This window comes from Tribolium castaneum, chromosome 1 (assembly GCF_031307605.1).
Source record: "Tribolium castaneum strain GA2 chromosome 1, icTriCast1.1, whole genome shotgun sequence".
Taxonomy (NCBI): Eukaryota; Metazoa; Arthropoda; class Insecta; order Coleoptera; family Tenebrionidae; genus Tribolium; species Tribolium castaneum.
The window spans coordinates 31,276,197-31,302,808 of NC_087394.1; the positions used below are offsets into that span (position 1 = coordinate 31,276,197).

Below are 26,612 nucleotides of genomic sequence, written 5' to 3' on the forward strand. Positions count from 1 at the left end.
GAGCGATATAACATTTAATATAATGACGGATGACACATATTATTATCAATCCAAATTAAAATTAAAATGAACCCAAAAATCAAACAAATTCATAAAAAATAATTGTCTAGGCCAGAATAAAATTAATATGAAGCAAAAAACTGATTTTAATACAGATTATTATTTCTTATAAGAAGTTCTAAACTTTTGCCCACTGTTCACATATGGGTTGGCATTTGTAGATAATCAGACGTGATTAGAATTCAAACATCATTATGTTGTTGTTTTTCAAAATGTAACAATCAAATGGAACAAGGTCTCGTCAAATAATAAGAGATAAAATGATACGATCTAACGAGAAACAATATTAACTCTCAAAGTACTCTAACTGATGAAGACTTATTGATGGTCAAGGACCATAATAAAACACTAACAAACATATTAATCGTATAAGTACTTCAGTCATGATTTGATAAAGAAAAGCATAACCAAAAATCTATCTCTTGCATGCAAACAAAGAAATACATGACGTAGCAAGTGAGTTCACCAAGTGTTTAGGTCAATTGTTATCTAAAACCACCAGTGTTTCGACAAACCAAGATGAAACAAAACCTCTACTGTTGTTTACTGCTTGCTATTACCGGTAATACGATCGCCAACACTCCCCAAACTGTCCAAGTACCTGGAGACACCCACTACGAACCCACATGGGACAGTCTGGACACTCGCCCCATCCCATCATGGTTCGATGAGGCCAAAATCGGAATTTTCCTCCACTGGGGAGTGTTCTCAGTTCCCAGTTTTGGGGGCGAGTGGTTTTGGGCTTATTGGAAAGGTATTATATTTCCTGTTACAAAAAATGCAACCACCACTCGTTTTGTTGGTAGGTGAAGAACCAGAATTTGTAGACTTCATTGAGAAAAATTATCCCCCGGGTTGGTCGTACCAGGAATTTGCCAAGGATTTCACAGCGGAGTTTTTCGACCCAGATGAGTGGGCCCAACTGTTCAAAAAATCAGGAGCCAAGTGATTATCTCCCATTTTAATTGCACTTCACTAACACACATTCTAGATACGTGGTTCTCACAAGCAAACACCACGAAGGCTACGCCCTTTGGCCCTCGAAATACTCCTTCGGGTGGAATGCCCAAGACATCGGGCCTCATCGAGATTTAATCGGTTAGATTAGAAACAAACAAACACGGCTGAAAATTAACGAGTTTTCGCAGGTGATTTGGCAAAAGGAGTGCGGAGCAAAGGCCTGAGATTTGGTCTGTACCACTCGCTGTACGAGTGGTTCAACCCTTTGTACCTTTCGGATAAGAACAACTCGTTCCAGAGCCAAGAATTCGTCAATAATAAAATGCTGCCGGAGATGTACGAACTCATCAACAATTACGAGCCTTCAATATTATGGTCTGACGGTGACTGGGAGGCAAACGATACTTATTTCAGATCGACTGAGTTTTTAGCCTGGCTTTATAACGAAAGTCCGGTAAAAAATGAAATTCTCGTTAATGATAGATGGGGGATTGGGATTCCGTGCAAACACGGCGATTTTTATTCGTGCAAAGACAGGTATAACCCCGGGGTTTTGCAGTCGCACAAATGGGAAAATGCAATGACGCTTGACAAAGAATCATGGGGGTACAGACGCAACGCCAATATAACGTCATATCTCACAACCCACGATTTAATCCAAACTTTGGCCGAAACAATTAGCTGCGGAGGAAACCTTCTCATTAATGTAGGGCCAACTAAAGAAGGCACCATTATACCAATATTTCAGCAACGATTAACAGATTTAGGAAATTGGCTTTCGATAAATGGTGAAGCTATTTACAGTAGTAAACCGTGGAAGGCGCAAAATGATACTCTGACACCTGGAGTTTGGTACACGACCAATAGTTTGAATACGGTGTATGCTATTGTTTTACAATGGCCTGAAAAAAATGTTCTTGAGTTGGAATCAGTATTTGGGCTTTTTTCCGAATCTAATGCAAACGTAACAATGTTGGGTTACAAATCGGAATTGAAGGTTTTTATTTCAATGTATCTGCAAAGTGTTTTATTTAAATTTTTAGTGGAATATCGATGCAAAAAGCGTGAGCATCCAGTTTCCAAATAAAGCCACGGTGACGAGTCAGTGGGCCTGGGTCTTGAAAATCACCAAGTGATGTTTTTTTATGCTCAAAACCTTACAATAAACTTTTTGGTAGTTCTATCGTTCTATTTCTTTTTTTTTATTAACGATTTTTACGTGCATTTTGTTGACATTATTATTATTAAATACAGAAAACGTTTCCACGTAAGAAATTATTTGCCTAAATTATAGTGAATTGCTTGAACGCACTACAACCGCAATAAGTTACTGTGAGGTATTTAAAAACGTTTAATTAAAGAATTTCCCAATTTAATTCCCGGGAAGGGGTTGAAAAAACGAAAATAAAGAATTTTTCAAAGATTATTCAAAATCGGTAAGAGCTGAAAAAAAAGTTTTAACAAACATCTTGATTGTAACATTATGGCATTAAGAAAAAGATGTTTAGTGTGTATTTTAGTAAAATTATTGCACCGCCTAAAAAGCTCACTGAAATTAAAAATTTATCTACATACTTATAAGATAAAAATGAGCGAATTTTTGCCCAGGGCAGGTCGGGTTATAAATTTTTCATCTATTTAAAATAAATAATTAGAACACTTTTAGTCACGCGACCAGTCACACGTTGTTATTATCTAACATATCTATTATCTCCGGTGGCTTTGCTACTTTTGGAGAAAGTAAACAACCAAATAATACAATATTTAGTCAACAAATATTAGCAGGTACGTAAAAAAAAATCAAACATTTCTACCTAATTTATTGTGTGTTAGAGAAAACAAATCTGTTGTACAGCCGCTTCTGTATACTTAAATATTTTGTGGTTTGAGTCTTTCTTAATTTTTTTTGTATGTATTTGAATTGTGCAAGGTTTAAGAAAAACCTATTAGCCTTTAAAACCTACCTCCTCTTTTATTGTAAAATAAAAATTATCACGCTTTATCAACAGAAACCGGTATTTAATGTATAAGATAAACTTTACGATTTCTCAAGAATTACTAAAAGTATTTGCACTATTTGCAGACCATACATCCATCAGTCAACACTTAGTGTTGATTGTAGTAGGTGCTCGAAAGATTTGATACTTTCTGGTACGTAACATTGAATATTAATATTTAATAATAGATATTTTTTATTTTTACGAAGCTTTTCTTATAGAAATAGTATATAGTTCTTGTAACATAAAACATAAAAATAAAATATTTGTTAAAGTATTATAAAAAACAAAAATTTTCCATTTTAATGTTAAAATATACATTATCATTAAGTTTAATGTGATGAATAAATAAATAATAAAAAATGAGCTAGCGAAATATTGGTAAAAGACTAATTATCAACAATATCTATTGTTGTTAAGATCCAAAAGCGTTATCACACTGTTATAGGTACTACGATACCGTATTTTTAATTTAATTTAATAACTGAATAAAATTTTTTGAAAAAAATTACTGCAATTTTAAAAATGTATGGAAAATACGAGCAAACAATTCCACGATCCGTTCCATTAATAATTCTAAAGAGAATGTAAAAAGAATTACTCTTACTAATCCTGTTACGTTTATAAATAGGAGTATTTGTATATTTGTGTTCCAAGAACATTTTACTTCATTTGCTTTAAAGTTAATTAAATATGTGATTTTTCCAAGATGATTAAATTAACTAGGTAAAGTGGCTTTACTATTATTAACATGGATAATTAAAGATAATTGTATAAATTTTTATTGCATATATTGATTGAGCTTTAATTATTACATCAGTTCTTATAAAAACATCAGAATCTTAGCATATTATCAATATTGGCAACCCTTTAAGCGTCTTTAAAACAATTACCTATTTACTTCCATTTGTAGCAAATGGAACATATAAAAATATATTTTTTGATGCAGAAATCCCAGACAAATAAAATAGTTACACCCATGGCGTCACTCATTGATATGCTCATTTTTCCGTGATATAGATTATAAAAAAAGAGCGCAATGCCTGAGAAATCTGACCTTGTATAGTTTACTGCAATTGTCCGACTTCGTAAAGATAGGCACCCAACAGCTTGGTCTGAAAAGCAAATTTAACATTTTTTTGTTAATTTTTTGTTTCAACTCACTCCTTCGATATAATTTCTTATATCGATTTTCTCGTTTTGCGAATGAGCCCCGTCATCGCCTGCCCCAACCGGCAGCAGAATAACGTTCTTTCCCGTAGCTTGCTGGAATGTTAGAGTAACAGGAATAGAGCCGCCCTCACGGGTAAAATCAGGCTCGACCTTGTACACATGTTTGGTGGCCTTAAGACCTGCGGTGTAATGAGGGTGGGTTGGGTCCTCAGTCCAGGGGTTCCCACCATCGGTCATGTACGCCTACCACACAAAAAACTAAACCAAACCCCACATTTCAAAGTGTTAGTCACCTTCATTGTGTTGGGACTTCCGTGCTGTTTCCACTTCTTCTCCAAATAAGCCACCACGCATTTTTCAACTTGGGCCGGCTTCTGGTCGGGGACTATTCTGATGGAAAACTTGCCGATTACTTTTCCCGGAATGACGGTTTTGGCGCCAGGCTCGGCAAAGGCCCCCTCGATGCCGTGGAGGGACAAGGAGGGGTAGCGCCATCTGTGCATCAAAATCTGCTCTTTTTGCTCATTGTGTAACAGGCGGTTGCAACCAACGTCACTGCGATAATCGTCCACGTCGAAATCAATTTTTTTGTAAATTTCGCGTTCGCCCTCCATCAAGGGGGCGACGGCGTCGTAGATGCCTTCCACCAGAATCCTGCCGTCTTTGTTGACCAAAGTGCCCATGAGGTAAATCAAATCAGTCATTGCTTCATGGCTGCAAAAATTATTTTTATACAGTGTCCCAAAATTGGCGAATTTAGAGAGAATCACTTCACTTGCGTTTTCTTTAAATATAGGCTAAAAGTTTCAGTGGTTATTGCTATTTATGGAGTAGGTGATTGTGGACAATAATAGTCTAAAACAATTTCTTAAAGAGTTGTTTTATTTTAAAGTAAAGTAAAGTTTTAATTTTTTTACTCCAAAATAAAGCTAATTTTTTGAAAAATTGTTTCACTTTATTATTTTCCACAATAATCTATTCTATAAAAAACAATAAGCACTAAAATTTTTAGCCCCGAACCTTTATTTAGTTTATGTATTTGAACTCGTAAAGTGATTCTCTACAAGGCTCTGAATTGAGAATTAGTCAATTATGAGACATCCTGTGGACATTAAAAATTCAAATTCAAACATAAAATTAATCCTACGTTCAACTTTAAAAAATCCATGCCCATCCAATGTTCCATATAGAAACGCCACTGTTCAGCAAAATAAACATTAAGTTCACAACTGAGCTACAAGTTGTTTTTTTTTAATAAAACACTATAATTTTTGTATTTCTGGATGTAACTTTTGATAAGAGAAACTTTTATTGATCGATTTGGCTTAGTTTTTTAACTAATTTGAATTTTTTTGACGATTACACTCTCTTTTTAAAAATTCATGCTACTAGAACTAAGAATAATAAATAAATAAATTGAGACAGCTTAAAAAAGAAAGTATGAAATTGTTTCAAAATTTTTTTAGCATTGCAGTAGAGAAATTAATTACAAAAATGGAAAAGCCTCTTAAAAGTTGATTAACTTAAAAAATTAAGAAATTAAAAATAAATTTTTGAGAAAAATAATATATAATTTCTTTTATAATTGGATGTTGTTCCTAAATGAAATCATCATCTTCCAGGCCAGTCCTTGTTCTTACATCACTATAAATACTGGGTATTTGTAACGAAGCAGTTTTAATCAGTAGTTTTAATGTTTTTATAAAAAGAAACGTTTAAATCGTATAGAAAAAATAGCATGAGTATCTAGATCATTCACTTTACACAATAATTTTAATTAAAATAATAATAATAATAAAATTGCTAACATTTGAGATTTTTTCGTTTCATTTTTATATGACACACGATTTTTTGTTTACATTAATATACAAGATTTTTTTATTAGTATACATAGTCCTGTGCATACAGGGTTTTTTCAAGTTTTAGTTCCAGTGAAAAAATAAATACTTCTATTTGTCCAAAGAAAAAAAATTATATTTTCAACGATAGAGTTTTAAACACTCTTCAATTTGATGCTTTAATGTTATCCAAAATTTTTATGGTATGGAATGAAACTGCATCAGTTTCATAGAGTAGATAAAGGACATTAAAGTTAATACCATGTATGTAAATAATAAATTAATATTATTAGTAAATAATAAATTATAAAATAAAACTCATAGCTAATTTTGTAACCAGGTGACTTTTAAATTAAACCCTGATTTATTATTGAAATAGTCTAAATCGCTTAATGAAAGAATATTATTTTGTAAAAAACTATGATTTTTGAAAAAAACTTGATTGGTGAGTAATGAAGTTCTCTACAATCTTTGAGGAAATAAGAACAATTTTTTTTAACTTGATATTATAACATTTTATTATTCCATCTTTTTCTAATAGTTGATTTATACGTGGAAGTTGAAAAAATTTTCAACAGTTTCACTGTTTCTTCATAGCATTAAAGTGACTTAACATTTCAGGACTTAAGTTTTATAATGACCTTTCCCCATCTTTAAACATAATTCCATAATGTTTTGGAAAACTGTGTTAGAACATTAAGAACACAGTTTCTTTACATTCTGAATAATGAATACATTAAAACGATTGATATAAATCATTACATCACGAAACGTTACATCATTAACACTAAGATTGTCCAATTTTTTTCCAATTTATCAATTATTCCCAATCTCCACAAACAATTCAACGATTTATTGAACTTATTAAATTAAAAACCACAAATGCAAACTGGGTTAGTAAGAATGAGATGCTGGAAAAATCGGTAAATAAACAAGTTTGAAAGTTTTAAAAAGATTCTACTTTCTCACTAGTAGCACATCTAGTAGATATTAAAAGATACGTCCAAAATTGTAATAATAAAATATGAAATATGAAGTTTTTAATGTAACTCCACATAAACTCAATTAATTATAAAACAATTAAAACAACTTGAAAATAAATAAATGTTTTCCACATTTTATACAAAAAAATGAGACAATGTCGACTTACACAGTGCCCCCAAAGACCCCACTATGCAAGTCCTTGGCAGCGCATTGCACCTCAATGAAGAAATAGCAGACCCCTCTGAGCCCATAAGTGATGCAGGGTTTCTTCGTCCCCAACCAGTAGTTATCAGAAATGCAAACATAGTCAACATTTGCCAAAAACTTCTGTTTCTCGCTGTGCACCAACTCGTCCAACCCCACACTTCCTGACTCCTCCATTCCCTCAAAAATAAACTTGACATTGACTGGAATATCAATCCCCAAGTTCTGGTAACACTCAATGGCATGTAACCAGCACAAAACTGGCCCCTTGTCGTCCGATGACCCCCTTCCGTACAACTTTCCAGACCTTTCAGTCAGGACAAAAGGCTCGGAATCCCAACCGTCCTCCTTGAGGGCAGGCTGAACGTCCAAATGCCCGTAAACCAGAACGGTCTTCTTCTTAGGATCGGTGCCCAAGGCCCCGAACACCACAGGGGGCAAGTCAATAACTCTGCCATCAGGCAGGGTTTGTTTTCCCAATTCCTTGATTTCCGTTTGGATGTTGAGCTTCTGCATGCGGTCTCTGGCCCACTCGATCATTTTGCGGATTTCGCCCCGCTTGTGGGGCCACGCTGACACGGACTGAATGGCAACGGCATCGCGGAGGTTGGTTATGAACTTTTGCTTGTTTTTGTCAATTTCACTGTGAAATTGGGGTTAAGACGGTGCTTTCAGTGCTTCAACTTACCTGAAAAGTTTTGATAATGGTTCGGGAAGAGACATGTTAGCGGGATGACAATCAAATTTAAATTGAGGTTATTATTATTGTCCACGAAGGCTGAACTTCTGATGATTTCACGGGTGGTCAAACCTTTTATTGTCACTTGTCAGTGTCAGACAGTGGTCTGAAAGATCAACAAAAAATGCTTATCACTTATGTGGCTGGTTTTTTTATCATAGAAGATAGGCAAATGGTAAATAAGTACAGTAGGTACAAACAAGATAAAGGAAAATTGAATTTGGACAACTTCTCTTTACTTTCAGGCAATAAAACCAACACTTCGTATTTAAAGACTACTCGGTTATTTTCTTTTAAAGGAGCACCAACAGAAACGGTTTCAAGACTCTTGTACATTTATCAGTTTAAATTGGAATTATTTTAATGAATGAATGCAATGCCTTAGTGATTGATTCTTTCTAGCTCAATATACTTCGATCGATCAATCACTCATTGAATTAAATTTTTGAATGAAACCGAAAATCCGTACAATTTTTACAACAAATCCTACACACCTATACGTTAATTCATTAACACTTTGTTAGAGTAAAACTCACCTCTACTAGGAGATTACGGTTGTTAATAATAAAATATGGTTTTGTGTTTGAAGTACTATAGCCACTGTGTTATCAAAATGATGTTGAACGCTGGTGCTGGGTCCCACCCACCAAGATAAATTTTCAGTTAAAAACCGATGTAATAAACAAGATTGTTAGTTATTACAAAAGTCAAGTAATTAACTGCAATTATTGATAGATTAGACAGATAATAATGATAAGAGCGAGTAGAGGTATTTTCCCATCAGTTTTGTGTTTTATTTAAAGTGCGGTCTCTGCTCTTTTTAGGATAACTTGGCTTTAGCAGAGACATTGGCTAAGATGGTCCCTGCATATAATTTTAATTAGTATGATTTTTTTTTAATTTTAAACAGGTGCAAGCGAAAAATTAAAACTTTTTTAATACCTATCATTATATACTTTTGTTTCAAACTTACAAAGCAGTTCAATCTTCACAAAACTAAACCTTAAGTAGTAATTAATCATTAATCTGCTTTGGCTTAAATCCTAGAATTTTTAAATGACAAACAGTTTTTGAAGTTTAATTTATTTATGGAAATTCATTAAGAATGGGTCTAAATCTTTTTTATTCATCGTAAAGAGATTTTATAAACAGATTTCATGCCATTTTTCCCTCCGACAAACTCGTGTATTAGACATTTAATTCGCGTAAATTATGTAAATTTTTCGGCAAAATGTGTTCTAAAAGGATGTAGTAACAAGATAAAATCATTATCAGTATCGGAGTGTTTATAAAGCACGTATTCTACTTATATAACATCTGATTCTTGTTATAAAACAATGCACGAATTACTTTATCTTAAATAAACTACTTAAAATTAAGTATTTCGGACGTTTTTGTTGAAGAATAAACATGAAATCGTAATATTATTTGGGAAGCAAATAATTTTTCTTTTGGCTGTCTCATTAAAAACTTTGAACAGTATTTAAACATTTAAATATATAAAAATTTCAATTACTATACGAATTATATAAGTACTAGTTTTTTAAATTTGTGAATAAAATATCCCGTGACCTAATCTAACTACTATAAGGGCCCCTTCAGCACACAACACCTTTTAAGCATTTTGACCTTGTTTTCAAAGGTGTGTTTAAGAAAAGCAAAACTATATGGGCTTGTTCGGCACACACCATTTTTTATCAGATCTACCCCCGTTTTTCAAGGTACCTTTGTTAAAAGTTAAAATTCGCTTTTTGCCCTGTTTTTCTATTGGGCCACTTGAGCACAAAAATGAATACGGTTTCGTCCAAACAAATTCGGAATGTGATCCCTCATGAGAGTCCACAAAGTGGACTAGTGCGTAGCGAATTCACAACCCTGTTTTTAAAGGTCTATTTAAAAAGTAAATACTTTAATGATTTTGCCCTAATTTTCTAAGGTAGAAGGTATGCTCAAACTCATGTAGGTAAAAAAAGTCAATTAAAAGCAAATAGAATTAACAAAAAAAATCAAGAAAAAATGGCTATAGACGCCTGGAAAAATAATAAGGGTATAGCGCTGAAAATTTCTGAATATCATTAAAATATGTAGAAAATCACACACCTCAATTAAATAAAAAAATGAAGCGAAATTCTTGTTTACCTACAGCAATAACTGAAATTCGTAAATTCCTCTTCACGTAAATTTATTTCTTTTTCATTTATTTTATCAGCCTTATATAAATGCAGTACATGTCTATACGTACAATTCAGATTGGTATGGTTAATAAAATGTGCAATTTTACCACCAAAAGGTTTGTATCACCCCGTTTTACCTGTTAAGAATAAAACCAAATCTGGTGATGAAAAGCTAACATTTCCATTATGTCAATTGTGTGCAAAATTAAATAATCAAAAAGATAAATGTTCTCATACAGAATCTCAAAGAATTATCAGAGGAACCTGGTGTACCAACGAAGTAAAAAAAGCAATTGAAAAGGGGTACAAAATAATAACTATTGATGAGGTTTGGCATTTTTACGAAAAATCATCAAATTTATTTAAAGGATATGTGAAAGCGTTTATAAAAATTAAATTAGAAACAAGCCCTTGGCAGGATGATTTTGAATCAGAAGAAGAATATAGAAAAGCTGTAAAAGAAAATTTAGGTATTGAATTAGGTAAAATAGAAAATAATCCTGGAAAGAGAGCTGTTGCGAAAATATGCTTAAATTCCTTATGGGGTAAATTTGGGCAAAGACAAAATATGGGCGCAACAGAATATGTTACAGATGTTAAAAGATTTTATGAAATTTTATTAGATGACAGACTTGATAATATACATATCAATGAAATAAATGAAAATATGTTACAAATTGATTACAAGTATAAAGATTGCTATGTAGAAAATAATTTCAATACCAATATATTCATAGCTGCTTTTACAACTGCAAATGCTAGACTAAGATTGTACGAAATGTTAGACATATTAGGAGAAAGTGTAGTATATTATGATACAGATAGCATTGTATATATAGATGATGGAAAAAACACTGTTAAAACAGGCTGTCTATTGGGAGATTGGACAGACGAATTAGGTAAAGGCGTATGGATAATAGACTGGATATCAACAGGCCCAAAAAGTTATTGTTATAAGACTAACACAGGTAAAGTTGTTTGCAAAATAAAAGGATTTACATTAAACTATGAAACGTCCGAACAGATTAATTCCGATAGTATAAATAATATTTTAGAATATAAAGACAAAAAAATTAGTACACAATATAATCGAATTACCAGAGATACCAAAACTAAAGAACTTTTAAATAAAATAGAAACAAAAGAATTTGGTTTTGTTTATGACAAGAGAGTTATTCTAGAAACCTTTGATACAATACCATTTGGATATTAATTAGATAAAAATATAATATGAAAGTTTATATATTTCAAAAAAATTATATACATTTTCATAAACCAAGTATAGTAACTTGTTTACAACGTTTACACAAGTGGTAAAAGTAGGTGCATATTTAAACATTACTTATAGAAGTTGTAATAAAGTTATAATTACTAAAGGTTTTACTAACGTAAATTATTGTAATTACTTTTAACATTACTGGAAAGTTTTCTATCAACTTATAAATAACATTACTAGGTGTAGTTAAAGTAACGTGTTTTGGGAGGACATTAGAAGTTCCAAAGAAATTATTTCCACTTATCTAACACGAAAACTTCAATGTTACCTGGTTAGGGAAAATGTAATTGTAACATTATAGTAACTTTATTTTGCTTAGTGGGTAGTTAATGTTATATTGATAATGTTAATGATTCTTAATGGCCTAAAAATTAAAAAACACTGTAACAAGTCATATTATTTTAAATATCTACCCAATTACCTTTATATGTGAAATTTTTCAACAGCACTTTTTATAGCCCATACTTGTGGTGTTTGTATGGGATATTTAAAACCCAATCTAGTACACTTACAGCAAACTGCATAGGTTATAACAATATATGTTGGAGGTTCTATATGGTGGTCCACCACAACAGTATTTGATGGTGAATACTTTTTTATCCGATCTACTAACACTTTTAAACCGTCTCCTGTGGGCAAATCTTCTTCCGTATTATAACTATATTTCACTATAAAGTAGCACCCTGTTTTTTTTCTTATGTAGGAGACATGTTTCACGACAAAATGGCATGGTAGAATTCGCACAAAGGGTGCTTTTTTATTTATCTCGTCTTCTTCCCACGTACAGTCCACAAAGTAATCGTCTGAAGCGTGTAAGGAATAAAGATTTAACCAAGAATGTTAATTATAATGCTCACCGTTAAGAAAATTAGGATAATTTTCAAGAATTTCTAAAATTTGTGGATCCATCTATCACTCTAGGAAGCAAATGTAGGCAAATGGGTAATTTTTTACTTTAACTACTTCTGGATTTTCAAGCTGAAACTTACGCCAAACGATTCCTCTGAGTGCCCTGATGACCGTACACTATGAATTTTCTTGTGCAAATTGAAAATAACATTACAAAAATAATTTTTATTTTCACTCATTTCACTTGAATCGCCATTTTTGTTGATTTTAAGGGATACAACGTTCGCCACCAGGGTGTGCATGCGTTGCGTGTGCTTATTTCTGATTGGTTGTTATTGTTTAGCTTCAACAGGTAAGAATCGCACCTGCGTGTTTGTTATGATTATAACACCTTCGGGTATTCCCAGAATGAATTTAAATGACGTATTATACCTTTTTCATTAAAAAGTAGGTGTATTTTTTCATATTTTGCAATTTGAATTTATGTCTCTGTGCTCTGATTGGCTGATTGACGGAAGTGGGGATGCATTCCCGCATTTCCCTTCATGCAATTTACCAACAACACCACTCCATTACTATTTTACTTACTAGTGGTGAACAAGGTATTTTTTTGTGAGTGCTACGTTCTTGAGGTTAATTTACCAATCGTGGTGTGTATTTCCTTTTAGTTAGCTGGTGCGCAGCCCCAGCCTCCGGCCACGAACTGTACGGCACCCTAGCTCCATAAAAAACACTATTCCACGTGTCGAGTTCCACGTTTTCGAGTTTAATTGGTCGTGGGGTATGTTTCCTTTTAGTTAACTGGGGCGAAGCCCCAGCCACGCGCAACATAGTTCCATAAAAACCACTATTCCACGTTTCGAGTTTAATTGTTCGTGGGGTATGTTTATTTTTAGTTTGCTGGGGCGAAGCCCCAGCCTGTACCCTACGACCTGTACGCGCTGTAGATCCATAAAAATCACTATTCCACGTTTCGAGTTCAACATTTTCGAGTTTAATCGTCCGTGGGGTATGTTTATTTTTAGGTCGCTGGGGCGAAGCCCCAGCCTGTACCCTACGACCTGTACGCGCTGTAGATCCATAAAAATCACTATTCCACGTTTCGAGTTCAACATTTTCGAGTTTAATCGTCCGTGGGGTATGTTTATTTTTAGGTCGCTGGGGCGAAGCCCCAGCCTGCGGGCTATCATCTGTAGGCGCCTTGCCTCATTTATAGTTATATTTACGGTTAATATCATTTATTAGAGTGTTAATAAAATTTAAAAAGTCTAGGTCAAGGTCATTCAAAGTCGAATTTTTCGAAAACGGGGCATTTGCACAAACTTTCATGGTCATATCTTTGATCTAGAGGCTTTTTAAAGCAAAATGCAAAAAAAAAATTTTCAAAAATCCAGAAGTAGCTAAAGTAAAAATTTACCGGCAAATGCTCTGGGACTCTGGGCAAATGGTGGCAAATGGCTGTTTGTGTGGTTTGATCGCAAGCACGATATTAGACTTGATCTTGATTTCTGCCGATATTATAGGCACAGATTAGAGAGGTTATAGGTGTTATAGGTGTTATAGGTAGCTTCGCTAAAATTGACTATACGTGTGTGCGACATCTGCGATGGCAATCCGAACTACAGTCGATTTTGAATTTGGCGCCTATACTTGGCTTGGTGCATTTAGGTTTCACCACCCTACCCTGGGTCATTCTGGTCATGCATTTCATTTGTGATGGACCAGGACGTTGGAAATGGAATAGCGCACAAAGACAATGATCAAAGTAAGTGTCAGTGTAATTTGCTACTGTTATTTACAGTTAATTTACAGTGGATTATCTAGACCTATTGGAGGTGAAATTGTCGATTACGAATTTCATCAAGATGTCGCTAGCGGTGAAACAGGCTGGTTATTTATTTGGAAAAACCTGGCCTGTACCCATAGACCAAATAAAAAAATTAAAAAAGACAATACTCAAAAAGGGGAGCTTTTCAACGAGAGCATGGTTAATCACTGCATATATTAATTTATTGTAATTATTGGGGTTTTTAATGGTTTAATTTGAGATGTTTTTTTTTACTTATCTAATGGATTTATTGGGTTTTTGTAATAAAAGTGTGGAATCCTTTAATTAGTATTTATTATGTACTCGCACATAAGTAAAGAAATCAAGACTAATAATTATTGTAACATTTTCTTTAATTAGTTTGTTCCAAATATGCTCTATTGATATAATTAAAGATGCTAATTTTGCTATCTTATTATTTACTTTCGATGTGGTCATATACACCTCGTTTAGGTAGCAATAGTCCACTTTGACATTTGACCGAAGTTGCAAAATGTTATTTTAAGTTTCCGTTTTATTCACAGTTTGGTTGTGGTTAGTTTTCACGGGCCCCAGAAGGAGACCAAAAATTCGATCAATTTGTTTTTGTATGATTAATTCCAATAGTAATTTACGAATTTCAGTTATTGCTGTAGGTAAACAAGAATTTCGCTTCATTTTTTTATTTAATTGAGGTGTGTGATTTTCTACATATTTTAATGATATTCAGAAATTTTCAGCGCTATACCCTTATTATTTTTCCAGGCATCTATAGCCATTTTTTCTTGATTTTTTTTGTTAATTCTATTTGCTTTTAATTGACTTTTTTTACCTACATGAGTTTGAGCATACCTTCTACCTTAGAAAATTAGGGCAAAATCATTAAAGTATTTACTTTTTAAATAGACCTTTAAAAACAGGGTTGTGAATTCGCTACGCACTAGTCCACTTTGTGGACTCTCATGAGGGATCACATTCCGAATTTGTTTGGACGAAACCGTATTCATTTTTGTGCTCAAGTGGCCCAATAGAAAAACAGGGCAAAAAGCGAATTTTAACTTTTAACAAAGGTACCTTGAAAAACGGGGGTAGATCTGATAAAAAATGGTGTGTGCCGAACAAGCCCATATAGTTTTGCTTTTCTTAAACATACCTTTGAAAACAAGGTCAAAATGCTTAAAAGGTGTTGTGTGCTGAAGGGGCCCTTATAGTAGTAATCTACAATACCTACATTTTTTTTAATTTGTTCATGTAATTCCATAAAAACAAGGCACTGTGATCACAACACGGTGCTGTAAAGACACCGGGAGACTACAGGGAGGATTAAAACTTGCCGATGTGTAAAAAAAATAAATAATTTATTGAAAATCGTATGGTCAAAATGTGATCCGTAACAAAATTGAAGAGTGTACCTAATACTTAATACTTAAACTTTAAAAACCGCCTAAGCAAATTTGAAAAACTCGAGTTTTTTATCAGTCAACGAAACCAGAAAACTACCATTTTGATTCTGGAACCCTTTCAGATCGAAAACACTTTCGTGCGCCGTCACGGAGCAAACCTTTTGCCCCGTATTGATGCTCCACAAGAACACACTCTTGCAATTTTCCTGGTGGGCAGCAACGTAATCACTCGTATGCGACAAAAAACACGACTTTGATAGCAACTTCTGCATGCCGCCCCCTTGAAACGTGTGCAGAATATTGCAGTCAATTTTCCCCTCATTCCTCGCCAAGGTACTTAAAGTATGCCTCGCGTACGTAATTCGACTATTGGGCCTAGAAGACACTAACAATTGCTTTGTGTTTGTTTGGTATTTCATTGAAACGAATGGTCCCTCTAAGGAAATCGGGTGTCTCTTGTACTCCCCATTCGCGTTCTCGTACAGCCAGAGCGAGTTCAACTTGCAGGACACGACGCCCCCTTGCGCCAGGGCTTCGCCCGGGGCTGCCGGGATCGACGCGACTGAAACCACCGGAGACATGTCCCCTTCTATGGAAAAGGTACAAACGGCCTCGGTTAATTGCCGAATGTCGTATTTTATAACCGACCCAGCTTGCGTCCCTACGTATAGCTCGTATGGGTTGTTTTCGTCCCAACAGCATGACCAGAGGGGCATTTGATGGGTGAATTGGTGGACAACCGAATTCTCGTGGTTGTTTATGACCTTAAAGGTCTTGTCCATGGACGCTGTAAGCACCCAGTTCTGTTCCTTGTGGAAACAAATGTCTCTAATTTGCAACGTATGGACTGGAATGAACGCGATTGTTCTGTACCCCGAAATGTTTATTTTTTTCAAGCCGAACCCGGCGAACAAATTCGTGGGCGACTTCATCGAAGCCATGAGCAGGTCCAGCTCGCAGCGCGCGTCAAAAACCCGGCTTCCGCCGAATTTGCAAATCTCCATCGCCTTGTCCATGTACAGCTTGACGCGCTCCACCATGGGCTGGTTGAAAGTAGGAACATTGTTCTGCCTCAGTTGCGTCTTGAGCTGGGCGATCTCCTGCCTCAGCAACTGCTCGCGGTAGGCGCACGTGGCCAACTCAGTCTGGAACTTGTTGCGCTGTTCGGTCACCGAGTCCAGCTGTTTTTTGATATTGTCCAGTTCAGTTGTATCAATTGCTGTTAGTTTTTTGGCGTAAATGTAGCGAATGTCGTGGCGGCGCGCCTTCTCCTTGCAGGTCGGGCACGTTTTGCGCGAGTTCTGGTTCAGCCACCGGGTGATGCACTGCTCACCGAACAGGTGCCCGCACTTGAGGGCGCATATCCGATGGGGGCCCGTGTTCGTCCACTCGTCCAGGCAAATGGGGCACACGGAGCCGTCCTCCTCGCGCTCCTCGTCCTCGAAGGTGCGCTTTCGCGACTGGTTGCTCTCCTCGTCGAAGGTCTGGGGGGTGCTCGCCACTGACTCGGTGGGGGACAGTCTTTCGATTTCGTTGGCTTGTGGCACTAGGGGGAACCCCACGTCGTTGTAGGTGGCGGGGGGCTCGTTATTATCTACGTTTATTGCTACTAATGCTAAGGGGTGGATCTCCTCCACGCGCGGGGAGATTATCTGCAAGGGGTAGTCCTCAGAGCCTTCAACTTCCATCTCATTTTCTGAAACGGTTGACTTGTGTGATAATTCGCACGGAATAACGAGTTTATGGTTACCTCCGTGGTTGTAGTCATCCAAGTTCATTACTTTTTGGGTTTTTTTTCAAATAAATTTACAACCTAACCTCAAAAAACTATCCTGTCAATGTCAAATGGCGACGTCAAACTCAAGGACGTTTCAACGTCAACGACCTTCACGTCCTTGCATAAGATTTTTACGCAAAAATAACCACACGGAAATGTTTTTGCGGATTTTTCGTAACCACTAAGTGAAAAATAACTCATCTGATAACTGATAAAAATAAAAAATACAAATAATTCACGATTATGAACTTCCTCCCTGCTGGCAGTCAAATAAGCCTTTAAATCGAAAAGTTGGAAAAAACTTGCGTTTTTTATATTACTGTGGAGTCACAAAGGTTGTTCCAACTCCCGAGAAGGGGTCAAAAAGACTTTTTAGTAAAAATTTACAAAAACCTAACATTGGACAAATTTTGCGATTACATCCCGTATCTTCTTTCTGGATAAAGCTAGAAATTTATTTTTTTTGTAAAAGATTCCACCGTAAATAATGCAGTTTTACGTATTTACACAAGGTTGACTTTTGATAAAAAGAAACTAAAAATTACATTTTCTTGTAACGTCCTGTGTAATGAATTTTTCGATATGAAATGAAGTTAATAACTTAAATAAGTTTTTCATGTAAGAATCATTTCAATATCTGGAACACTCACAGTTATTACAATATAAAATTACCGCAAAATCTGCTCGAGGTGAAATCGCAGCATATTTCTAAAAATGATAAATTAACAAATTACTTTTAATCTAAGGTTACCAACCGTCCTGATTTAGCCAGGACGGGTTTAGGTTTTTACACTTATGTCCTGTTATATATGTTTTAAGTTGCCACCAAAAACACAGAATGTATCTACCTGATTTTTTTTTTCGAATAAAAACTACCGAAAATCTTCGTTTTTTCGAAAAATTTCTAAAACATGTTAATTAGATAAAAAAATTAAGATAACGGGAAAAACCATACATTTTCCGCCAATTTTTCTTCTTTTTTGGTCGAAAATAAGCCCAGATTTCCTAGGAATTCTTGCTTATAAAAGACTAGAAACCCTTAATTTTTGGTGTAATTTGAATAGGTTTTCATAAAAATTTTGCAAAAAAAGCTAAAGATGTTCGCAGCGATGCCAAAATACTAACAAAAAACAACCTTTTTTTCAAGTGTTATGACAAGATTTTACAGTATATGTATATTATTTTAACCGCCCTAACTTTCTGTTAATATTAATATCAAAAACAGTCAAGTGAACATTTTTATGCAAAATTTTCGGCTTTACAATTTTTGTTTAAAACTTTTTTTTCTAGCTTTCAGCGATTTTGAATAATCTGTAAAAAACGCTTTAATTTCGTTTCTTCAACTAAAAAATTCTTTGTCTAAACGTTTTTAACTGCTCCATGTAACTTATATAAAAAAAGCGAGCTTTTGAACATTTCGATTTACAGGCTTATTTGACTGGACCATTGAAATTATTCAATGACTGGACTAATAATAGGTGATTGTAATTGAATTTAAATCTATTTTGAAATAGTACCGAAGGAGTCTCGACCTTTCGTGGTGCTACTTATGTAAATCTGTTGCATAATCAGTGCATAAATTAAGAGTTAATGCGCAACTTTTATTTTCATGGAGTATTTGAGTTTCAAATGGACGTGGATTGTCTTAGGGTTGTAACTCACCTCAGTGCCTGTATATTCAAGATTAAAATTTTATTTTAACAGTATTCAATCGCCGATTTACAAATAAAAACAGTAACTAATTGGAAAGTGGTTATACAAAGCATTTCATTCAATTACCATACTTGAAGTGCTAAAAAACTAATCTGGTGGTTTTCACTAGCAAGAATAAACCGTAATTAATTGAAAGACTTTGTACTCGAAAGAACTAACGATAAGCATCAGTAACATCAATAAATTTCAAACACCAATATTGACAAAAGTTGAAATTAGTTCGCAAGAGCCAAAACAAGACTTTCGTATAGTGATTACTGAGACATAAGGTAAATGCAAACAATCCTTTTATTCATCTTGTACACCTTCAAAATAATTTAAGTCAGTAATCTATTGGGTAGAAAATGAAACTGCGTTTCATAACCAACTGTTGGAAAAGTGTAGAGAGAATATAGTAAAATGGCGGATTAAAATAGTTCACTAACTAAATAACTGTTCAGTTGCTCTTTCTATATCCCAGTTATACGACGACAAAGCGACCCGCGCCTGGTGCTCCTCCACTCCCATATCAACTAGCCTTTTTATTTTATCGTCACATTCTTTATTTACATGGGGACCTGCAAACAGAGCGTCACGCCGTCCTAATTGCAAACTGCATAAATTACCGCCTGCGTAAACATTTGTCCAATGTCTGGCCGTCATTTGAAACATTTCTATATTTTCCTTAAACTGCTTCGCCACCACGGCGTCCTGTGGGTCATCGGGCTCCGCAGCTGAGAGCAGCGCTTGGAGCGACAACAACACCGTCCTCAGCGTCATAGCTGCAGCCCTAGAATTTCATTTAATAACAAATACTACCACGTAATAGAAAGCACCATTGGTCCTTTAAAATGTCTAAGCAGATAGCGCCCGTTACTGATGATATATTCGGGTGCCATATCTTCGTAATGAACCTGACCTGTTACAAAACTCTTAGTCTTTTTTTTCCTGGTTATGTTGAAACGTACCTTGGGTGGATTGAAGGGGTATGTTTCAGGTACTTTAATCTCTAATACGAAGGTGCCCCCTTCGTAGGCCGTGTCCGGGGGGCCCGTGATCTCGCCTTTGAGCTCTGTATAACTATCATTTAAGAGTTCCACTTTGATGGCACATTTTGCTACCTAAATTTCAAACAAGCACGATCGTATTAGCCAAGTTTGTTGATTGTTACGAAATGACGTTGGAGTGATAACCCCTTCGCTTTGAATTTATGGCAGGGGGCATTTTTCAGTAATCAATATTTTACGTTGTGTACTGACAATTTCAAGTGTGAAAATTCGAAATGTCCGAGGAAACCGAGAACGGTAAGTGGCGTTTAGGAGTTAGAATGACATAACAGAAAAACAGTGTTTGCGAAGTTCCTACCTCTTCACTTTTAATAACCTCTTTAAACTCTCGTCGTATCCTTTGTGCTGCTATGTTAGCCATTCTGGTGGGGAAGTTCCTAAATGCAGTAAAACATAACAGATAAACCGTGGCTCTAAAAAATAGCGATTTGTTGACAAAAGTAAAAAATACACTGGCTAAAGATCGATTTTCACACTTTTAATTTCTCACTGAAGTTAGGCAAATTATGAAATGCTAAATGAAGAAATGTCACTTGTTTTCAATAGCATTATAGCCAACTTTACGGAATTTACGCGCGCGCCAAATCGGCCGAAATCTCGCAAATATTCGGGGATTTTCCCTCGGACTGCTGCAACGATGACGTAAGGGCCCCCCCGCGCGATTTCTGTTGACAATTTCGGCGATATTTTCGACGGAAATCTTCGATAAGCAGGGAGTATTTCGTCACAAGGTTTATCATTCTGGAGCGTTGTTTGCCGATAACATTAGACCCCGCTTCTGATTGGCTGCGCGTTTTGCAGTTATGCCCGTTTCCCAGCCCGTACGTGCTAAAAGCTTGTTGCGGGCAAAGTTGGAAAAGTCTTCGTTGATCCTCCAGAGCAGAATGCCGAACATTAAAGTCTTCAGCGGGACCTCGCACCCCGACCTGGCCCAGAGGATCGTGGACCGGCTGGGGATCGACTTGGGCAAAGTGGTTACGAAGAAATTCAGCAACTTGGAAACATGGTGAGTGGGCTTTGGAAATTATTTGCTTATTGACTTGGCTTAAATTGCGACTTATTATTATTATTTTATTTTAGCGTGGAAATTGGGGAGTCCGTCCGTGGGGAAGACGTGTACATCGTGCAGTCGGGCAGCGGGGAAGTTAACGACAACCTGATGGAACTCCTCATCATGATAAATGCGTGCAAAATTGCGTCCGCGAGCAGAGTCACTGCAGTCATTCCATGCTTCCCGTACGCTCGGCAAGACAAGAAGGACAAGGTGAGTGCACAATTGCTCCAATTGTGTACCTGCACATGTGTAGATAACCTAGACGCCACGTGACTTTGTATACATCTGCAAGCGGGTTTGTGGAGACCGTAGTTTTGGTTTTTAGGACAATTAGGGTTGTGGTTTTTCCTATTGACCTGACAAATTAGTCAAGCATCTGGTTTAATAATTGGACAAGTTCAATCCGACCACGTAGTTTATTAATTTGAAACAATTTGTTTACCGTTAGGTCGGCAAAAGGAGCACGTGGTTGAGAGGGCGCCACTGCCGCGACTTAAGTATTTCAAACATGTTTGCTTTGCTTAAGAAATATATGATTTATGATGTGTTAAATAGTCATAAAGGCTTTTTACTAGAATATTAGCAAAGGCATAATAAATGTAACTGCACTATTAAAAGTGATTTTGCTATATCCATTTAACAAAGACAGTCTTTAATTTGTTACTTTTTATTACTACAATTATTGTGTACTTTTAGATTTTATTGATGTTTTTCTTGACACAAAAGTGGAAAAATAAGTCTATTTCTTATCATAATAAATACTAAGTGATTGTGTGATTAAGGTTTGCCAGTATTTAAATATCAAATTCAAAATTTTATACAAATAATATACACTTCCATGCCTAGCCATCACCTGAAACAAATTAGAAGAATGACCAATAGCTCAATAATGCCAATAGATTTTTTGTCAACATGTACTCATTTGAATGTATGCGTTTTTTTCTTATGTAGTTGGTAATCTAGAGGCAAAAACGTGGTCTAATTAAATATTACCGTTCGAAATTTGATTAACTGACTCTTCAGTTTTATTAATTATAATAATCAGCCTTGCCATACAAGAAAAGAAGCCATAAAAACTTACTCTAATTATAAATTCAAATGATTGATTGGTACTATGTATTATAATAACAAGATAAAAAAAACTAGTGGGGAGTCTACAGTTGAAGAGCAGATTTCGAGAAAAATTATTAAATTTTTTTTAATTACTGAAATAATGATTTCAAAACGTGTCTAAATTACATTACGTGTTACTTTTCCTTCAAAAGACCAAATTTTTCTTTAACAAACTATTTTTCATGTGCATCATTCTACTGCTCTACCCAACCGCCTTTATCTTGAATTGTCACAGGACTAAGCAAACGAATTTAGAGAAATCATACGTTTACAAAAAAATTTACAATACACTTGATCACGATTTTTTTAATATCTTTATCTCTTTCAGTAATTTTTTGAAATAATAAGAGTTCCAGGTAAATGGAATTCTTTGCTTGTGGCAGTTTTCAAGTGCAATTTTAAGTAACATTAAAATATTATCATTTTAATTCGGGGTGTTCTTAGTGCAGGTCCCAACTGGCCTGCCCTAATTGTTTTCCCCCTCAAATATTTGTTTATTACAATTTATTGAGTAATTTGAACAAAAATATTTTATTGGTTCCTTATCTGTGTAGCAAAACCACTTTTGCTTTCAATGACGTCTAAGCGAGGAACTAGCCACAGTTCTCTTAATTAATTAAGATTCTGTATATCTATTACTAATTAGCATAACTTAAAAATAGTTGAAATGGTCGGAAATACGTCAATAAGTTCGGGTTCATGTGTGTTTATAAACTGATAATAGTGGAATGTTTAGCAAAATGCATTGCTTTAAATAGTTTTATATTTCAAGAGTAGATCAAGTAATGTAATAATGTTGAACTACTTACACTATCGTGATAATAATTAAACTCTAATTATTATGATTCTTGACTTTTTCTAACGTGACAGAGATTGAAGTTTTTTCTAAAAAGTTGAAAGAAACTTATGTAAAGTGTATTTTTATTTATAATTGCACCTGTTTTTCGTATTCTCAATGTTTCTGTTGACAAATTTCCAATTTTTTCTCTTATGCAACGTAGTTCCCATAAATAAAATTTAATTTTAACTGAAATCATTCGATTAGAATAAAGTAGATTTACACCTTCGTACATTCACATACACACTTACCTGATACGAGATTATTTTAGCCTGCGAATAAAAATGACGTCGAACGCAACGTGGAAAAATGGAAGTCAATCGAATGGAAATTCAGGGTAAAAATTGTTAAATTTTGTGAATGTTGCAGGGGCTTATTGGGAAAGTGTCGTCTGAAAATCATGTTTTTACGCCAGAGTTAGACTAGCTTTGTACGTTGTTAATAACACTGATACAAAACACAGCGTTCATACGTCGCAATTAACAAATAATAATAAAAAAATCATAAATGGGCGCGTAATTGCGACACGCTGTATATGATTCCCGGAACTGCATGCCAGGATTACAAAACGAAGGGGAAACGTACTGTTGTGAAACAATTTTACATTGACGAAATAGTCATTATTATCGTGTAACAAACATTCAGGAGTCAGAAGTCAACTTTTGTTTATCTGTTTATTGTTGGGTAAAAATTATCATCCGAAAAATGATGTAATGATCTTGAAACCATGCGATAATAATAATAATACCGAAGACTTATTAACTAACCCGACATGTCATTTTACTAATTGAAAATTTAGCTAGATAGTGGCTTGGGAATTTTGTTTAGCTTTTAACATGTTAGGTCCCTCGCCCTCGGCCCAATGCATGCCAATTTGAACCTTTGCTCAACAGAGTCGGGCCCCAATTTCGGCCAAACTGGTCGCGAACATGCTCTCGGTGGCGGGGGCCGATCACATCATCACCATGGACTTGCACGCGTCGCAAATCCAGGGCTTCTTCGACATCCCGGTGGATAATTTGTACGCCGAACCGGCGGTGTTGAAATGGATCAAGGAGAACATTGTCGAGTGGCGGAACAGTATAATAGTGTCGCCGGACGCCGGGGGCGCCAAGAGGGTCACCTCCATCGCCGACAGACTCAACGTCGAGTTCGCCCTCATCCACAAGGAGAGGAAGAAGGCCAACGAGGTGGCCTCGATGGTGCTCGTCGGAGACGTGAAAGACAGGGTTGCTATTCTGGTCGACGATATGGCCGACACTTGCGGCACGATCTGCCACGCAGCCGAGAAGTTGACCGAAGCTGGGGCTACGAAAGTCTACGCGATTTTGACGCATGGGATTTTCTCCGGACCTGCCATAACTAGGATTAATAACGCGTGCTTTGAGGCTGTGGTTGTCACTAATACGATTCCACAAGACGGGCATATGAAGGATTGTTCGAAAATCCAGGTGAGTTGTGCGATTTGGCACAAATCACAAGTTTGATGATTGTTTGGTTTTTTAGTGCATTGATGTGTCCATGATGTTCGCTGAGGCGGTGAGGAGGACGCACAATGGCGAATCAGTATCGTACCTATTCTCGAATGTTCCTTATTAACCCATTTTTATTATTTTAAATAATAAAAGTGTTAGGTTGTACTGCAAATCCTCAGATGTAGAAGATGTTCGTTTTATTTCTTTATAACTAATTGATGATGAGATACAAATTCATATTTTTTTAAATTATAATTTAGACCTTTACAGGTGCATGCCATAATATTTACGCTAATTACAATTAGGTTCTTGCAATAAAATATTTTTTTATTATTTCGAAATGGTCTTGTAGTGTATATAATTATGGCTTATTTTTGTACAAGAAATAAAAGACACGAGCTTTCTCTATACATTTTTTTGCAAATTATTTTGTATAAAAGAACTTAAATATACACAATAAATAGATTATAAAAGCGTTTTCGATTGATACTAACCTAGTGTTTCGACTGGCCTTCTGGTAAAGGAACATCAAAAACTATAGGTAGGTTTTTTGGAATATAGTTAATATCACATGTTGAAGCGTTGATATAGATGATTTTTCCGTCCGAGAACACTCCATAACCTGGCGAAATAAAAGGAGCGGTAAAATGAGTTTCTTCTCTAGGTGGCACCTAACTGAAGAGAATTTTTACCGATGGTTTGATTTATTAATTAATGAAATTTTGTAAGAAAAAAACCTTGACAAAGTTTTATTAAAAAATCGAAACGTCGAAACACTTCCTACGACTGTTATGGAATAACAATTTTCTGGGAGGATATTCTAACACTTTAGTTTTTGACGAACGGCAAAATTTAGAAGTCTACTACAATTATCATTCACGTTCTCTGTTGTAGTTGTTTCTAACTTAAACTTATCGAGTTTTGGAAATTAGCCAGGCGCTTAATCCACCTCTACAGCAGAACAATAAACAAACATTGAACTTTCAAGTAGGTTGGAATTTAGATAAATGTTCAAATTGGTTGAAATACAGATTGAGTGTAAACTAACTTGCCTTCATGTATGTGTCCGAAAACGTGATATTTGGGTTTGACCCTTTGTTGGACCGTCGTTAACAACTCTACGCATCCAGCTCTAACCCCCGAACAGACCAAATCGCCAAACCCCAGAGGCGGCGTATGAGTTATTAAAACGTCCGTATCGTTTGGAATCAAATTCCACTTGGAAAGACACTCTTCACCCCTCTCTAAATTAAAAGCCCAGCCACCGAATTCAGGTTGCCTGTAATAATTTACACAAATTTTATTGTTTTACGTAAATTCCGTGAAATTACCAAGGAGTTCCGTACAGTTTTATGCCATAAATATCAATCCCCGAATCTTCCAAATACGTGCAATTTGTTAAATACTGCCTGATGTTATCAGTATTGACTGCATCACTGATGTTATCTTTCGTATTGCCATAATTGGGGACTTCATCTTCGAGTGATCCGGTGTGTCTTGCACTCGCCGTTTTTTTGAAATAATCAGAGAATTTTTTATCGAAACTCAATTCGTGATTGCCGCTGATTACAATCTTGTGTTTGTGGGGCAAAGATACTGGAAGTAGGCAAATAGAATGATAAATTTTCCAGCACAACCCACCTAGCCATTTATTAAACTGCATCACTTCCTCTTTCTGGCCACATTTCGTAAAATCCCCAGCGTGGATGAACACATCGCCGTCGGGTACGTCGAACACCAGGTTTCTTATAAGGGAGTGGGTGTCGCTCATACAAACGAATCGTACTTTATTTGGTTCCACAGGTTTTGAGGGAGACTTGACATTGAGCTTGATAATTTTTTGGTTCTTTGATATTTCCCTCCACGCCGCGGTAGGGTTACTTGTTAGTTTGTGGACCGGGATAGTGCCGTTTTCCATCTCTTGTTACGTTCTGATCGCGAATTACCCAACTTCCAAGGACTGTTATAAATATCAGGCTAGAGTAATTGTGTTAAGTTTGATTTTACTGTCAGTGCCTATGAGTCGTCATCAAAAATCATTTTGCAATGGAAATTGGGCACAAGACGTTTACTTTTAGTTTAAATTCTTTTGAAATGCGAGTTTAAATTTTGCAAGCATTTTATTGACAAAC

General features: G+C 35.5%; 6 protein-coding genes and 3 long non-coding RNA genes across 11 annotated transcripts; 4 read left to right on the plus strand and 5 right to left on the minus strand.

Annotated features, from left to right (window-relative positions):
* The first annotated feature begins 364 nt into the window (after positions 1-364).
* Positions 365-2,201, plus strand: LOC660163 (alpha-L-fucosidase). Of its 2 annotated transcripts, XM_008192662.3 has the most exons (6): positions 365-516; positions 563-814; positions 867-1,005; positions 1,052-1,158; positions 1,209-2,017; positions 2,064-2,201. In XM_008192662.3, coding segments are annotated over exons 1-6 (1,401 nt in total). In that variant the 5' UTR covers positions 365-515; the 3' UTR covers positions 2,157-2,201. The 2 variants fall into 2 exon arrangements, with proteins under 2 accessions (XP_008190884.1, XP_971511.1); XM_966418.4 differs by having other exon boundaries at positions 385-814.
* A 1,575-nt stretch (positions 2,202-3,776) lies between these two features.
* On the minus strand, positions 3,777-8,652 carry Cndp2 (Cytosolic non-specific dipeptidase 2). Its single transcript, XM_966358.4, has 6 exons — positions 8,492-8,652; positions 7,905-8,061; positions 7,179-7,859; positions 4,484-4,904; positions 4,182-4,433; positions 3,777-4,132 (listed from the first exon to the last, which is right to left on the minus strand). The coding sequence occupies exons 2-6, from the start codon at positions 7,937-7,939 to the stop codon at positions 4,085-4,087; spliced, it is 1,437 nt and encodes a 478-aa protein (XP_971451.1). The 5' UTR covers positions 7,940-8,061; positions 8,492-8,652; the 3' UTR covers positions 3,777-4,084.
* On the plus strand, positions 8,004-8,417 carry LOC107397505 (uncharacterized). The gene is made up of 2 exons (XR_001574584.2): positions 8,004-8,143; positions 8,201-8,417. It is a non-coding gene; the product is annotated as an uncharacterized LOC107397505 (long non-coding RNA).
* A 2,071-nt stretch (positions 8,653-10,723) lies between the features above and the next one.
* LOC103312318 (uncharacterized) lies at positions 10,724-12,404 on the minus strand. Its single transcript, XR_511347.3, has 3 exons — positions 12,263-12,404; positions 11,827-12,208; positions 10,724-11,769 (listed from the first exon to the last, which is right to left on the minus strand). It is a non-coding gene; the product is annotated as an uncharacterized LOC103312318 (long non-coding RNA).
* LOC107397506 (uncharacterized) lies at positions 12,388-14,367 on the plus strand. The gene is made up of 2 exons (XR_001574585.2): positions 12,388-14,019; positions 14,067-14,367. It is a non-coding gene; the product is annotated as an uncharacterized LOC107397506 (long non-coding RNA).
* A 1,033-nt stretch (positions 14,368-15,400) lies between these two features.
* On the minus strand, positions 15,401-17,521 carry LOC660034 (E3 ubiquitin-protein ligase RFWD3). Its single transcript, XM_966298.4, has 2 exons — positions 17,215-17,521; positions 15,401-17,160 (listed from the first exon to the last, which is right to left on the minus strand). Exons 1-2 carry the CDS (start codon positions 17,240-17,242, stop codon positions 15,506-15,508), a joined length of 1,683 nt encoding a protein of 560 aa, XP_971391.1. The 5' UTR covers positions 17,243-17,521; the 3' UTR covers positions 15,401-15,505.
* Positions 17,522-18,918: 1,397 nt separating this feature from the next.
* Ubc4 (Ubiquitin conjugating enzyme 4) lies at positions 18,919-20,717 on the minus strand. Its single transcript, XM_966235.5, has 5 exons — positions 20,299-20,717; positions 19,902-20,054; positions 19,770-19,852; positions 19,560-19,723; positions 18,919-19,511 (listed from the first exon to the last, which is right to left on the minus strand). The coding sequence occupies exons 1-5, from the start codon at positions 20,359-20,361 to the stop codon at positions 19,375-19,377; spliced, it is 600 nt and encodes a 199-aa protein (XP_971328.2). The 5' UTR covers positions 20,362-20,717; the 3' UTR covers positions 18,919-19,374.
* On the plus strand, positions 20,084-24,954 carry Prps (Phosphoribosyl pyrophosphate synthetase). 2 transcript variants are annotated; one of them, XM_008192661.3, is made up of 6 exons: positions 20,084-20,237; positions 20,802-21,006; positions 21,081-21,264; positions 23,277-23,342; positions 23,899-24,456; positions 24,512-24,954. In XM_008192661.3, exons 1-6 carry the CDS (start codon positions 20,216-20,218, stop codon positions 24,602-24,604), a joined length of 1,128 nt encoding a protein of 375 aa, XP_008190883.1. In that variant the 5' UTR covers positions 20,084-20,215; the 3' UTR covers positions 24,605-24,954. The 2 variants fall into 2 exon arrangements, with proteins under 2 accessions (XP_008190883.1, XP_976064.2); XM_970971.4 differs by lacking the exon at positions 23,277-23,342.
* LOC659911 (uncharacterized protein) lies at positions 24,880-26,611 on the minus strand. The gene is made up of 4 exons (XM_966177.5): positions 26,122-26,611; positions 25,812-26,076; positions 25,533-25,759; positions 24,880-25,102 (listed from the first exon to the last, which is right to left on the minus strand). The coding sequence occupies exons 1-4, from the start codon at positions 26,396-26,398 to the stop codon at positions 24,975-24,977; spliced, it is 897 nt and encodes a 298-aa protein (XP_971270.1). The 5' UTR covers positions 26,399-26,611; the 3' UTR covers positions 24,880-24,974.
* Position 26,612: the final 1 nt, after the last annotated feature.